We start from the raw sequence: 15169 nt of genomic DNA on the forward strand, positions 1-15169 counted from the left end.
TTAATTACACGCGACTCACGCATGCGCACTCACTGCTGCCCCTCATCGGATGAAAGAATTCGGCAAAGTGAGCCACACTGAAGTAAATAAATTAGTAAACGGGTTTAGTGGGCCGTTTTACTTTTAGCCGTTGCATCCCGGAGTTCCTCGAATTTCGGTCCTGCAAGAAAACGCCCAGAAATGGCAGACAAAGAAGGTAAACTTGTGGAGCAGAGGATAACGCGCACGCTTTTGTTTGCGTTCCGTGTCGGTGGCTAACTGGCTAGTTGGACTAGCGCGTGTCGGCGGTGGCGTCAGTTCTGTCTGTACCTCAGACCAGTGAACACTAAACACAACACAGACTCACAGTGCGTGAATAATGATAAATTACACTTGTATTTGGGTAGTTTGCGTAGCTAGCTGGTTAGTGTGTTTCCCATCACTTAGCAAATAATAAATGATGCTGCGACAGTGTTTCTGTATGTTTTTTGTCTGTTGTATTTTAGTGTACGACGATGCTGTGGAGGAACGAGTCATAAACGAAGAGTATAAAATATGGAAGAAAAACACCCCCTTCCTGTACGACCTGGTCATGACTCATGCCCTGGAGTGGCCCAGTTTGACGGTGCAGTGGTTGCCCGACGTGAGCAGGTAGTTAAGAGTTCTCTCACTCTGCTTCCTGTTGCTTGTTGAAAGGTTTTACCTTTACTTTGGGGATTGTGTATGGAGAAAATTACTCGGCTGCCGCCCAGGCTTAAGCCTTTCCTGTTCAACTCTTGTCTAGGCCAGAGGGGAAAGACTATGCCGTTCACCGGTTGGTGTTGGGGACACACACTTCAGATGAGCAGAACCACTTGGTCATCGCCAGTGTTCAGATCCCCAATGACGATGCTCAGTTTGACGCTTCGCATTACGACAGCGAGAAAGGAGGTTTGTTATTTAAGCAGTGGTTAACTTCTTTCACTGGCTTTTCATTCAGAATCACTGAAGTTGGGTGTGTTTGTGTTTTTTCAGCAGGTATGTTCAAGCACTTGGACATCTGGTAGAAAGAAGAGGTTGTTAGTTACTGAGCAAAAGCGTTGGAAAGACACAGAAAGGGAACAAAATGAGTGCCGGTGATGTTTTGTAGGATGATGATCCTGTGATGAGTGCATATGTTACTTAAAGAACAAATCTTCCCCCTATCTTTTATATTACACTAATTTGATCTTGAACAGTTACATTTGTTAAACTGGCCAGGCTTTATATATTACTGCTCTATGCATGTGTGTACTACAGCCCCCTACTGATGTGTCTTCACTGTGTGTCTTCACTGCACAGATGGGTCATTGCGGATGACTAATTCCGATTTGGGTGAAAATCACAATTGGCAATGTTGTCTACTTAAACTTACTGCATGTCTCTTCAGAGTTTGGAGGATTTGGGTCTGTGAGTGGAAAAATTGAGATTGAGATTAAGATCAATCACGAAGGGGAGGTGAACCGGGCCAGGTACATGCCACAGAACCCCTGCATCATCGCCACCAAGACCCCTACATCTGATGTGCTGGTCTTTGATTACACTAAACACCCATCCAAGCCAGGTCAGTTGATGGCATTTTCCACAATCCCAGTAATACTTGTGCCGCTCAGATTGCCTCCTTCGTAGACCCAGTACTCCTGCAGTTGCCTTGAACAGAGAATTTTGTAAATGCGTTTTCTGTGTCTGTAGACCCCAGTGGTGAGTGCAGCCCAGACCTGAGACTGAGGGGCCATCAGAAGGAGGGCTATGGCCTATCCTGGAACCCCAACCTGAGCGGAAACCTACTCAGTGCATCAGACGACCATGTCAGTGTGAATTACCTATGCCTTTCATTAAGGGTTGCTGAGCTCAGTCCCCTAGGTAGCAGTTTTTAAGAGTCTTCAAACTATTCCCCTTTCTGCAGACAATCTGTCTGTGGGACATCAGTGGTTCTCCCAAGGAAGGAAAGATTGTAGATGCCAAGACCATCTTCACGGGCCACACCGCAGTGGTGGAGGATGTGAGCTGGCACCTTCTTCATGAATCACTTTTTGGCTCAGTGGCTGATGACCAGAAACTCATGATGTAAGTAATGGTACTCCATTAAATGGCAGAGTATTCAGAGGACAACCCACAGAAAAAACTGTGTAAGGCAGAAGTAAATTAATGGGGTTTTAAAGAAATATGGTGCCCAAAGAAATTGATTTTTTTATTTTTTATTTAGCTATATTTTATCAGCCACCAGTGTGACATAAAAACATGCAAGTTCATTGGTAATTTTCAGAGTCTAATGAGAAAATGTGCTTGTCTTCAACAGCTGGGACACGAGATCCAACAACACGTCTAAACCCAGTCACTCTGTGGATGCTCACACTGCTGAGGTCAACTGCTTGTCCTTTAACCCTTACAGTGAGTTCATCCTGGCCACAGGTTCAGCGGACAAGGTCTGTACCGCTTCAGAACTCGCATGCACAATCTCTCACTCACTCACTCACTCTCTGACACCCACACACTGAGAAAGCTTGTGTTTGATTTTGTGTGTTTGTAGATGTGTAAGGTGTAATATACACTCACCGGCCACTTTATTAGGTACACCTAACGCAAATGTCAAATCAACCAATCACATGGCAGCAACTCAATGCATTTAGGCATGTAGACATTGCGAAGTCAATCTGCTGCAGTTCAAACCGAGCATCAGAATGGGGAAGAAAGGTGATTTAAGTGACTTTGAACATGGCATGGTTATTGGTTCCAGAGGGGCTGGTCTGAGTATTTCAGAAACTGTTAATGTACTGGTATTTTCACGCACAACCATCTTTAGCGTTTACAGAAAATGGTCAGAAAAAGAGAAAATATCCAGTGAGTGGCAGTTCTGTGGGTGCAAATGCCTTGTTGATGTCAGAGGACAGTGGTCAGACTGGTTTGAGCTGATAGAACGGCAACAGTAACTCAAATAATTACAACCGAGGCATGCAGAAGAGCATCTCAACGCACAACACGTCGAACCTTGAGGCGGATGGGCTACAGCAGCAGAAGACCTCACCAGGTGCCACTCCTGACAGCTAAGAACAGGAAACTGAGGCTACAATTCGCACAGGCTCACCAAAATTGGACAATTGCCTGGTCTGATGAGTCTCGATTTTTGCTGTGACATTCGAATGGTAGGCTCAGAATATGCCTTCAACAACATGAAAGCATGGATCCATCCTGCTTTGTATCAAAGGTTTAGGCTGGTGGTGGTGCAATGGTGTGGCGGATATTTTCACAGTGTACCCATCTTCTGATGGTTACGTCCAGCAGTATAACGCACCATGTCATAAAGTGCAAATAATCTCAGACTGGTTTCTTGAACATAATGATGTTAGGATGTGGTGGAACGGGAGATTCGCATCATGTATGTGCAACCGACAAATCTGCAGCAACTGCGTGATGCTATCATGTCAATATGGACCAGACTCTCTGAGGAATGTTTCCAGTACCTTGTTGAATCTATGCCACGAAGGATTAAGGCAGTTCTGAAGGCAAAAGGGGGTCCAACCTGGTATTAGCAAGGTGTACCTAATAAAGTGGCTGGTGAATTTGAATATCCTACACACCTCCAAAAGTCATCCTTAGATTCCATTAAACTGTAATATATATACACTCACGCACACAGACTCTCGTATGCAGCCAAGAGGTGTGTCCTCACACTCGTCTTTCCTCCAACAGACTGTGGCTCTCTGGGACTTGCGTAACCTGAAGCTCAAGCTTCACTCTTTCGAGTCGCACAAGGATGAAATCTTCCAGGTAAGGCTCAAAACTGTTTGGATCAACCTGGCTCCAAACTGTTGGAATGATTTTTTTTTTAGGGCACTGATGAGCTCTGTGAACACGACACTGGTGATGGTGGTGTTAATTATGTGGATTTCCAGGCACCTCAGGTATTAGACTTTTGTTGTTGCCCTTTTGTTTTTGCATGTTACACGGCAGGTTCAATGGTCCCCCCACAATGAGACAATACTGGCTTCCAGTGGGACAGATAGACGCCTCAACGTCTGGGACTTGAGGTAAGGTTCAGCCTTGTTTGTTTGACTTCCCTTATGAGGTTAAGGGTAGCCTGTGGAGATAAAGGAAAGCATTTCAGCTTTCTGAGGTGCTCAATACCTAAGTATAGCCCCAAGAAAGCACCAATCTGTTCAAACGTTAAAATAAATATCAAAATTTTTCAACCACTGTTCACTAAATTTTCATCGCATGGAGGATATTTGATGCTTTTTCTTGTGCCTAGACAGCAATGCATTGTCCACTTGAAATAATAAGCTACTCCTAGCCTAACGATATTTCGTTTTAACCCTAATCTAGCAGACCTACATGGAGTTAGATCTCCAGGATGCAACCTGGACACCATTGACCATAAAGTGATTCTCAGAATCACAGAGAATTTCACCAATGCAACAGTATGTCCTTTATTCAGTTTCTTTGACATGTTCACAGTAAAATTGGAGAGGAACAGTCTGCTGAGGATGCTGAAGATGGACCTCCAGAATTGCTGGTGAGAAGATTGGATTCATAGAGCATTTAGAATTTCCCACAGTTTTTTTTTATTTTTTTTACTGTGACATTTATGGGATCTCATTGGTTTTCTCCATTTGTGTCAGTTCATCCATGGAGGGCACACAGCCAAAATCTCAGACTTCTCTTGGAATCCCAACGAACCCTGGGTGATCTGCTCAGTGTCTGAGGACAACATCATGCAAGTTTGGCAAATGGTCTGTATTGCTTTTATTCTCAGCAGAAACTATATATTGTGAAATACATTTTACAGTTGATTACAAGTTGTACCTTAGCAAAATCATCTGAGCATCCCTCTTTTTAGGCAGAGAATATCTACAATGATGAGGAACCAGACACCCCTGCTTCTGAGCTTGAGGGTCAGACCTCATAACCACTTGGATATGGAATAGCAGCATTCATGTGTCCGTACCACTTACTATTGACTCAGAATTACCCACTTGCAATCTCCTGGGACAGATTCAGTCCCTGAATCAGACGGTGGTACAGCTGCACGTCAGGACTGCATCCAGAGGCCAAAGTAGGATCAAAGCAGTCACTGGACTTTCTACTGTTCTCCTTGAATATTATTTAGCACTCTGTAAACTTCAGGTCCGTTTAGAACTCCTTTAGAAACGATGTCATTGGCAAATATTCTCTAAAACAGCAACTGCCGTGTTCTGTAAGAGGGCTGTGCTCAATGCCTTTGAAGAAGTGAGAGAGGGGGGAGGTTTTTGTGTGGGAGACATTTCTACAGTTGAGTTTATTACGTTAAAAAATGCACTTGAATGGATGATGCTGTTAAATAAAGTTTTTCCAAATCAGACCCCAGTAAAGCGGTTCTGCAGATCATGTTCAGTTTTCCTGCACAGTCCAGACGTCAATTGCAATAACTTTTCTAATGCCTTTTAAAATGATTGTGCATTTTGTATTTCGAAAATGTTGATAAGTTTACCACTTAATAATTCCACATAATAAAGTATGAAATGTCCTATTTTTTGTGAATATTTTCTAAACATTGCAGTTTAATACATTTTTGCTTATTTTGTAGTGGTGTGAGGATTTTATACATAAGGTCCAGATGACAAATGTCTATGAAATCATGTTTGACACAGACAAATCTATAAAACATTTTTATTGAAAAGCAAGACAGAACTACAAGAACATAATCTTAAGAGGAGACAGTTTCAGTTAAAGGAAGAAAAGCATTTTCAAAGCATAGCTAATTTTAGGCTTTTCACAGTTAGTCTTACCTGCAGAGGTAGATTTCTTGCATAACCTGAGAATCAAACTGGGACACTAGCCAAACATTAACATAACAGTACTCAACTTAAACATCATCTGGTCAATTACAAATCAAACTAAATACAGTTTCCTCACAAAAACTTTGAGGCAGAAATAATAAAAGCGTGGACGAGTTGCTGCACTTAGGTCAAATTCTAACTTGTAAGGAGAAGCACAGGTCACATTTTCTTGGTGGAGTCACATTATGTAACATTGGCATGAGACCTTAAACATTCACATTTGAATGATTCCAGCATGGGACCCTAAACATTCACATTTGCATTCCAGCAATGGGATCAGACAACAGCTGCATGAAACACCATGTGTGACTGAGGCTGGATCTAACCTATCTTTATAAGTGGTTCATTTATATTTACCAAAATTTATTTGTGGTCTTCGTGGCAAAAAAAATGAAAGAAGCAATTGCGATTAATTTCATTTCCTGGATACACTGCACCCTGAGCCATGTTTCAACCATACTGTTAAGAAAACAATCATTTTAAACGTGTCCAGAGAGCAAAACAATACTGTAATGTATTTGGTGAAGCTAAATAACAATCAAGGAATGTTCCTGTACGCTGTGGGACCAGAGGGACCACACTGTAAAAACCCTGTTGTCCTGGTTCATGACACTGAAGGGGATTTCAGAGGGATGGAAGGATATATGACCCAGAAAGCCTGCTTAACTAGTCTTTGAAATGAAGAGGATGACATTTATCATTTCAGTCTTCCATACAGTTTCACAGGATCAGCAACATCTACAACGCCCTCAGCTATTCAGTAGCATTTACATTGAGTGTAATGCTTTATGGACATTAAATTTTTTAATCATTACACAACCGATTGCTGGAAAACAAACAAATACCACATTCAGCATTTCCAGTAAAGAATTGGTTATGCCAAGGCCCCTGTAGACTTAAACATACACAATGTTTAGACAGTTTTGCTTCCAGAGTGGGAATGATCTAGATTATATAATCTGTCTATATTAGCAGTGCATCAATCTAGTAGAAGTGATGTGCAGTAACGCACATGTGCCATTTCACTAATAATGAAAATAAATGCAACAAATGTAACAAATTGCATGTAGTGCTGGAATTGTACTCAAGCATATAAGAATTTAAGTCATAAAAATATTTTTTTTTGAAAAACAAAAAGGACTCAAACGAATAAAAACAAAGAAATGTAAGCTTTTCTGCTGCTGCAGTCCTGTGACCCGTCCTGATTTCTTTCATTTGCTGATGCTTAAATATTTTAGATAATGTTTAGAATAATGTAGATGTAATGTTATTTATCTGGGGTGGGTTTCCCGAAACGTTCTTAGCGCTAAGTACTTCGTAACCTCGTATGAAACTTATGAGGTTAAGAAGTACTTAGTGCTACGAACGTTTCGGGAAACTCACCCCAGGATAATATCCTGGATTTGAATTCTTTAAATTGTGTTAATCAGGGAAAATGTATACCAAGAAATATTTTAGTACTTAACAAGTTAATCACACAAATCTAAATAACTTAGATTACAAACCATGAGGATGTGGATAATGTTGAGTTTTGACTGGTAAAAAAAAAGAAAAAGGTAAATAAAACATTGACAATTAGTCCCAAATAGTATAGCTCACTTTTTACCACCATAGAGCTTTCTACACTTACTAATGACTTGTCAAGTTTTAAAGGAAAACTCATTATTTACTGTTTATTGTACCTTGAACAAAGATCCACTTTCCTAAGAGTCCTGTAAAATTATCAGATTTTTTCATAAAATAAAGCATTCTTAATTGTATGGTGATAGTATTCTTGATGAATAACACCTGATATATCATTAAACATTAAGCCTCCTTAAGTGCTTTAGATGGCAATGGAAAAATCAAATCCACAGCCACATTATCAAATAACCATGCCGAGACTATGGCTTTGCCTCTGTGTCAAAGCAGTCCTAACATTCCACATAACCTGACAGCTGACAGCAGCTTTGTTAAGTCTACTAGCCCTTAATTCCAAGAATCCCACACTAAAAGAAAAGATACAGGCAGTAGAGTCTCAAGAGTAAAATAAAAACTACAAAATTAAGATAAATCTATAGATGATATGTTTAAGTTCAGTTATAGACAGAGCAACTGAAAAACAAAACTCATTCAGTCTTTCTTTAGAACCAAAATGTCCATCTGTGGTTTTAAGATCACAATAACAAGCTCATGCCTTAAGCTCTTCCTCTTTAATGAATGCCCTGTGACTGCACAGCTCGGACAATGGTTATTCAACTACATATGGCTATGTGAAAATATCAAATATCCTTAAATGCATCTCAATGCACTTGCATTTATTCCAAGCATAGAGGTCAGATCCAACAACTACATTTTACCATCAAAAATATAAATCTGCAACCACGGCACAGATCAGCAAGAAGCAGAAAACTGAAAGAGAACAAGACTAAAGCTGTAGCCACCTTAGAGCTGAGGCCGTTTCCTACGAAAATACAGATGTGGTAGAAAAAAGAGTAGAAAGGCTGCGTCACAAAGCCAAATTCACAATGTACAGAGTAGTTTTCATATTAATATGTATCTGTTTAGGCTTCAATTATGATATCCATTTCACAAAAATATATACCCCCTCCCAAAAAAAAAAATAAAATAAAAAATAAAAAATCGTCCCTCAGTGGGTCTGGCTCAGTCGTCTAGCTGCTTTGTGGTCGACTCCTCCTGGTCTGGCTGTAATCCAAGCCTCTGTGTCTCAGGGACCAAACAGTCCATCTCTCCAGCCATGCCTCCGTCTGTGGGCAGACTCAAGGGCTCCTCGGGCTGGGGGTCAGGTGGCCCCGTACCCTCCTCTGCCGGATCCTTCGCTGGGACTTGCAGGGCCCCCAGTTTCTGGTTGAGGTCATTGCGCTCCTGCTGCAAGGCTCGACAAAGCTTCTCAAGACGCTCCAGTTTGCCCTGAAGGGCCTTGTAATGTTCGTCTCGCACCGTTTTCTACAAAATAGGTTGTTAAGTAGTGGTTTAAAAGAAAAAAGAAAGAAAACCTTGAGAATCAAATTTCATCATTCACAGTTATCTGTAATGTTTAGATCATGGAGGCAGAGCAAAGAAAGATACCGGTTAGCTTACCAAAAGTAAGTTCATAGTTCATAGTAAATTCATAGTTCAGATATGTTATTGGTTTGTGATTTTAACCTTCCTCTTGTGTTCTTTTCTTCCTCCCTCTGTTACTATCTCGATTTTGACCCATGACTCAAATCAGCCATTAAATGCCATAAAAACAAAGAATTTATCATCCATTTGTTTCTTACCTCTTGGTTACATTGTTAGACTTCCTTATCTATGTATGTATGTATGAATAATTAAATAAGTAAATAGACCGATAATTCGTTCACTCGCACCCCCCCCACACACACACACACACACACACACACACACACACACAACCACACACACACAACCACACACAGAGGTTTAGGAAAATGCACCATTCATAATTGGTAATTTAATGTTTGATGTGGCCCCCTGGGTCTTTTGACAGTACACACAACTCTAAACTGATTTGGTCGTACATGTCTGGGAATGTCTGCCTTTCCTTGTTTTGTGAGAAGGGCTAAGACAGAAGCCCCTAACTGAAGATCAAATGGATGGAGGAAGAGCTGCCTTTGGGCTGTTGGTATATAGTTCGTTTATGATTTCAGTTTTGGCAATTATTATTGTTTTCTAATCTTATATTATACCTGGGTCGAAACTGACTCTAACAACAGAAACGTCATAATTTTAACAAGAGCACTTTATAATTTAGTAAAATTATTCTTTTTTTTTAGATTAGGTTTAAATACAAGTTCCTGACAAAGTCAAAAATTATTGATGCAATAAACAAATTTATGTAGTACTTATAAAGTCGGTCACGACACCAACACTAGAGGAAGGTTAAGACAGTCTTTGGTCTAAATATTAGTAGCAGGCCTGTAGAAATGACACTTTTAGTACTCCCACCTCCTCGGCCATCTGCAGTAATGTCTGGTTGTTGGCCTCCCACTTGGTCCTCCAGAGAGTCGTCTCCTTCTCCAGCTTCCGGATTTTCTTGGTCATCTATATATAACAGAGCAACAGAAAGAATTAGACCTAGAAACGTCCCTCGAGTGAGGCTTTATAAAACAAAAGCAACAACAAAAAACACCACCTCCTTTCCATGACGCTATGAGGGCTTCAGAAATCTGCTTCGTCTTACTGAGAGAATACAGACTACTGACCTTCTCCATTTCCTGTCTGAAGGAGGTGAAGACTTCATTGCTCTTGGCCAGGGTCGTCTGGAATTCCTCAAATTTGTCCATGTAAAGGGTGAGCTGCTGCTTCAGCTGAAGTTCCTGTTCCTTCATCAACTCACACTTCCGCCTTGATTCCGTCGCGTCTTTGAGAAGCTGAAAACGAGACCCAAGTGGCACGTTGTTGACGGACAGAGCTGTGCTGCTATCTAAAAACCTGATGGAACGATGATTGATGTGGCCCAGATATATAAGATTAATCCCCGATAGTCTGCAACCCAAAGGCAAATGATACAGCCTGTCACAGCAGCTTAAAACATTTCCACTGTTGTCAGCTTACCTGTACAATGTGAATCACCCCTCTGCGGGTTTGGTACCAACACTGTTTACCTATGCTTTGCATGAACAGTGCGGATGCTGCATGTGGACCAGTGCGTGTGTGTGTGTGTGTGTGTGTGTGTGTGTCCCTCACCAGCTCTCTCTCCCGTTGCTGTTTCTCTTCCACCTCCCTCATCAGCTCCGCTGTCCTCTGGAGTTTGGCATCGACCAGCTGCCGCTGAACCTCCTTGTGCTTGAACACCTTATCAATGTGCTGAGGAGAAAGGCGAGTACTTGTGTTCAGACCCACCTCAGCACAAAACACTCCCGGTGACTCTGCAGCTCGTTTTGTTCCAAAGGACCTCGATACGTTTTCATCACACAGACTCTATAAACGTCCTACTAAATGCTTGACAGTTTCAAGAAGTCACTTTGCAATTAAGAAAGAATAAAATGCAATGGAATTTCCATTGCCTTTAGGTTTTCTGTGCCAAGCCAGATATAGCAAGTAGCACATGTACGCATTATCCTGTGAGCAAAACAAACATTAAAGAGATCCATCTATGTGGCAGCGCAGTCTGAACAAGTTCAACCGTGGCTCCACGGTTTTAGACGTTAGTCCTGTTTGCAGGCTCTTGAATCTTTCCAGCAAGTCTGTCATCACCCTGATCACAGAGCCAATGTGGTGGAGTGAATCAGACAGTTGCGTGTCAATCTGTACACAGAAATTCTGCAAATCTGTCAGATCATAACCATGCGCTTCTTCAATTTAGCTGATGTGTTCAAATCCACATCTTCCAATCCACAGCTTGGACAAAATCACGATCGACTTGGTCCCAAAGAGAGGGTTTATGGGCCATTCTGGATGCCGAGTGATTCACCTCATAGGGTTTAAACCTCCTCACCTCCTCACGCAGCTCGTACTGCTCAATGAGCTTCTTCAGCTTCTCCGCCAGCTCCATGTTCTCCTGCCTCAGCTTGGTGTTGTGGGCGTTATCTTGCTCCATCTGCGCTTCGATCTCATTGAACGTCATCTGGAAATGGAGCATGGCTTCCTTGCGTCTCTCCTCATATTCTCTGAACCTCTGCGCATTCTCCTCCTGACCGAGTGAAAAAGGAAGGAGGGACAGAACAATTATGAACACCAGTGCTGTAGAAGCACACCTGTCCTCAAGTCATGAGAAAGAGACACCCCCCCCCCCCCCTCTCAGTCGACAGGTGGATTTCCACAACCCATACCAGCCATTCCTTTAACTCAATAAGAAAAGGCTGATCTAGTAATCAGGAGTGAAAGGAGGAAGGAGGGCGGAGCCAATCAGCCACACCACGCCGCACCTTCAGGGTCTTGTTGTGCCGCTGCAGCTCTCTGCATAGACTCTCCAGCTTGCTGCGGGCCAGGATGGCCTTGCTGTGTTCGCTCTGCAGGTGTATCTTCTCTTTGAGCACCTGGGTCTGCTTCTTCTGCAGCGTCTTCACCTGCTTCTGCATACTGCGGCTCTCCTCCAGCTTTTGAAACACAAGTCCGCATTATGTTTCCAACCAAACGGTGCGTGGTACCCTAGCTTTGCCATTACTGTAGACAGTTATACACGACTTCATGCCCTCTGCCAAACACATCTACACCCACACTTACACCTTATCCATATAGATCTTAGGTGTATGCCAGTGTAGTTTACTGCCACGTGTGTAAATATCACCATAGTAAGAGTACAGAATCGTTTGACAAACCACGGACTCTTACCAGATCAGCGTACTTCTTGCAAAGAGCGGCAAGCTTCTCCTCTGGAGTGGCTAAGGTGTGGAGAGCTTGCATCAGAAGCAGGACCTCTTTCCCTACAGCAACAGAAGAGTAATAGAAGATCATTCATATGAGGAAGGGCTCTTCTGAGGTTTGGACAGCAGCCTGTGATAGTGACCTCAACAACTAATGCAAAAAATATATATGCACCACCCACCAAACATGCTTTGCTCCTTGTTCTGATCACTGCTGGGGTCCAGTTCGCCTTCAAGGGGGTCAAGTTGGCAATCCTCTCTCCCAGGGGTCTCCCCTCTCACACCTTCACTGCAGCACATGTTACCTAACTCCCCAAACTCTTTAAGATTATCCTGGGTGGGGGTGCCCACGTCTGGAGGGGAACTGCTACCATCTACAAGTCCACGTGGGCCCGCCTCTATTCCACACACAGCAGTAGTCTCCATGGTTTTAGTCCCGTACTGGTGGAGAAAGGGTAAACGTAGCTCATGGCAAGGTCTCGAGTAATCAGTTATGACCATACTCAATTAAAACAAGCTTAGACTGTGTAACTGAATCAGATTTTTCATTTCTGCTATTAACAAATCTGTAAAAACATTTAACATATTACTGTATTATTTGACACCGACAGTAGATATTACTTGACGAAGCCCGTCTTTAGTTTCATAGACCAGTTAGGTCACAAAATGAAAAACAGACTGAAATATAAGCGTTTTTATGTAGCATGTACATCGAGTTCACAACATAAAGCAAGTGTAATTCCAAAGCTCTTCGAGAGATTCTACAACCAGGTTAATTTACAGGTAGATTTTTACTGCTGACAGACACATCACTATTGGACACTTTTACTCGTGAGCAGGACTTGATCCATGTGTGTGAAGCTGAAGGAGCTGAGTGGAGACACCGCGGAAGGGCGACCACGTGCTGCACAGCAACACCAACAGCGGCACAAGCCGCCACATGTGACCGTGTACCTAGTAGCTAACCTCGCTGAAAGAACAAACGTAGGGCAAAATGACGACTGATCGTCTGGAGATAATAAAACAACAACGCGTCTGACTTTTAATGTGCAGTGGTAACTCGAATAACGGTGAACATTTCATCTTAACACGTGCACTGCTGTTGGATCAACACCAACGACCGAGTGCGAGCAAAACACACAAACCGTTAAAACATCATCACGTCCGCCAGGATAAAACACTTCACCCAACACTTCAACACTTCTACAGGACTAACTTAAGATTCATGAGCAATATCGCGTTAAACAGCTCGTATTTATTATTTAATACCAACGTGGAATATATCAAATTTCCAATCAAATGTCATATTTACACATGACCTAGAAAACAATATAACGACACTGCAGAGTCAGTAAGTCCATGAAGCAACTCGGATGTGTTTGTACCTCAGTGTCCTTCTAGGCCCCACAACAAGTTGGACGAGGCTAGCTGCTTAGCTTAGCCGGCAAACTTTGCGGGAATCAAACTAGAACTCTCCAGCTATTCTCGTATATTGTAAAGCTTTTCCTCACAGCGTTGTCATCGTGTATAACAAGACGTAATTACGGTTTAATGACACGACTACATTTTTGTTTTGTTTTAACTGTAGCCCAGTGTGGTTTCTGAGCTAGGCAGGAGTGCTAGCTAGCGCCTTCCTTCAATAACACCCGTGAAGTGAGGGACCGTTTGGCGCTTCCGTTACGAACTCGGCGAATTCGGCTGCCGTCGTTTTAGGTTCACGCCGAGACGTGGCACACGCAGAGGAAACGTGTGACTCGGATACAAGTCGAGCGAGCGCACACGGCGTTCGTGTATTTCACCGCCACCATACCTGGATGTGTTCAGTGTTTAAACCGACCCTGGCGCCTCAGTAAGTCGCCATGTTGTGACGACACTCCGAGCAGGAAAAATAAAGACGAGCGAGCACGAAAAGTCTCGGTTTTATGTACCACTACAACGAAATAAAGGGTGATATGAGATACAGTTATGTTATGTTTATCCGATATACAAGTAACCCCCCTCCTCTCGTTGTTGCTCCGTTTAAAAAAAATCACTAAATGTGATTGAAGTGTATGTTCACACCTGTCCACAGGTGTCAGTGTATTTTTTAGAGCTCTTTAGAGTGCATTTACACAAAAGCCTACCATATCGTTTTCATTCTTTAAAAAAATATTTTGGCAGTTCTTGCCTTGTTTATAAATATTTCTAAGGCTATATATACTTTTGTTGGAGTTAGTCGTATTTATCATGTTTTATAGAGCTAGAATGTTGGTCTACAATCAACAGTCTACAGCTTCTGGTGAGATTATACAGTCTGTTCTCAAGTTGACAGGGTCGTCATACGGATTTCAAGTTTCATACTGCAATCTGTGGTCATTATCACTGCTGAAGTTTTAAGTTTGTCGAGCCCTTGGGCGCCGCCCCACTGGTCGGGGTGGCCCAAGACGTTTGTCCGCCTTACCAGACGATGCCTCTTCAAATGCACAGTTACATGGACAGAAGAGAGCAGATCCTCTGATCAGTAAAGATCAAAAGATCAGTGAACACCAAAACCTCCTGGTAGATACTTACTCTGTCTGATTAGGATATCTTAATAGGTTTTGGAAGACTCAAATGTTTCGTTCACAAATTAAAATGCGGCTCTGTTGACCAACAATCCTTCTAACAAGGTTTACAGCATATCAAATATCACATTTAAAATGACGAGTCCGATGTGAAACTGAGGATATGAAACTTATTAATTATCTGAAATGGTTCTTTGTTGTCTCGAGACATTTTAAAATAATCATAACTGTGAATTTTTGTGCTATATAAAAAACAACAAAGATTACGTCAAAATAAGTAAGAAAGGTAATACATGAATATGAAAGATAAAAGTCTTGACAGCCATGTTATCCTACCGGTCAGTCACTGGCCTTATTTCCATTATGAGCTGTGGAAGCATATAGTAGCATTTAACATTCTTCCTCTACAGATAATGGTGCTATGGTGCAAAATATAGTGGTCGTTGCAAATCTACCCTTCTGTCATACATTTCGAGCGAATAAATGTAGTAATCTTTGTAAA

General features: G+C 42.1%; 2 protein-coding genes across 7 annotated transcripts; one reads left to right on the plus strand and one right to left on the minus strand.

Moving 5' to 3' along the window:
* The first annotated feature begins 14 nt into the window (after window positions 1-14).
* rbbp7 (RB binding protein 7, chromatin remodeling factor) lies at window positions 15-5503 on the plus strand. 4 transcript variants are annotated; one of them, XM_077024686.1, is made up of 12 exons: window positions 15-196; window positions 486-630; window positions 764-909; window positions 1388-1561; window positions 1690-1805; window positions 1904-2064; window positions 2297-2423; window positions 3688-3764; window positions 3927-4025; window positions 4453-4510; window positions 4617-4727; window positions 4835-5503. In XM_077024686.1, the coding sequence occupies exons 1-12, from the start codon at window positions 181-183 to the stop codon at window positions 4901-4903; spliced, it is 1299 nt and encodes a 432-aa protein (XP_076880801.1). In that variant the 5' UTR covers window positions 15-180; the 3' UTR covers window positions 4904-5503. The 4 variants fall into 4 exon arrangements, with proteins under 4 accessions (XP_076880801.1, XP_076880800.1, XP_076880803.1 ...); XM_077024685.1 differs by having other exon boundaries at window positions 16-196; window positions 1385-1561; XM_077024688.1 differs by having other exon boundaries at window positions 17-196; window positions 3688-3765; window positions 3949-4025.
* Window positions 5504-5635: 132 nt separating this feature from the next.
* Window positions 5636-15117, minus strand: txlng (taxilin gamma). Of its 3 annotated transcripts, none has more exons than XM_077024695.1 (9): window positions 15004-15117; window positions 12307-12565; window positions 12093-12184; window positions 11687-11857; window positions 11257-11451; window positions 10506-10625; window positions 10022-10189; window positions 9765-9860; window positions 5636-8759 (listed from the first exon to the last, which is right to left on the minus strand). In XM_077024695.1, exons 2-9 carry the CDS (start codon window positions 12548-12550, stop codon window positions 8457-8459), a joined length of 1389 nt encoding a protein of 462 aa, XP_076880810.1. In that variant the 5' UTR covers window positions 12551-12565; window positions 15004-15117; the 3' UTR covers window positions 5636-8456. The 3 variants fall into 3 exon arrangements, with proteins under 3 accessions (XP_076880810.1, XP_076880808.1, XP_076880809.1); XM_077024693.1 differs by lacking the exon at window positions 15004-15117 and adding an exon at window positions 13935-14156; XM_077024694.1 differs by lacking the exon at window positions 15004-15117 and adding an exon at window positions 13510-13920.
* Window positions 15118-15169: the final 52 nt, after the last annotated feature.

Source organism: Brachyhypopomus gauderio, chromosome 12 (assembly GCF_052324685.1).
Source record: "Brachyhypopomus gauderio isolate BG-103 chromosome 12, BGAUD_0.2, whole genome shotgun sequence".
Lineage (NCBI taxonomy): Eukaryota > Metazoa > Chordata > Actinopteri > Gymnotiformes > Hypopomidae > Brachyhypopomus > Brachyhypopomus gauderio.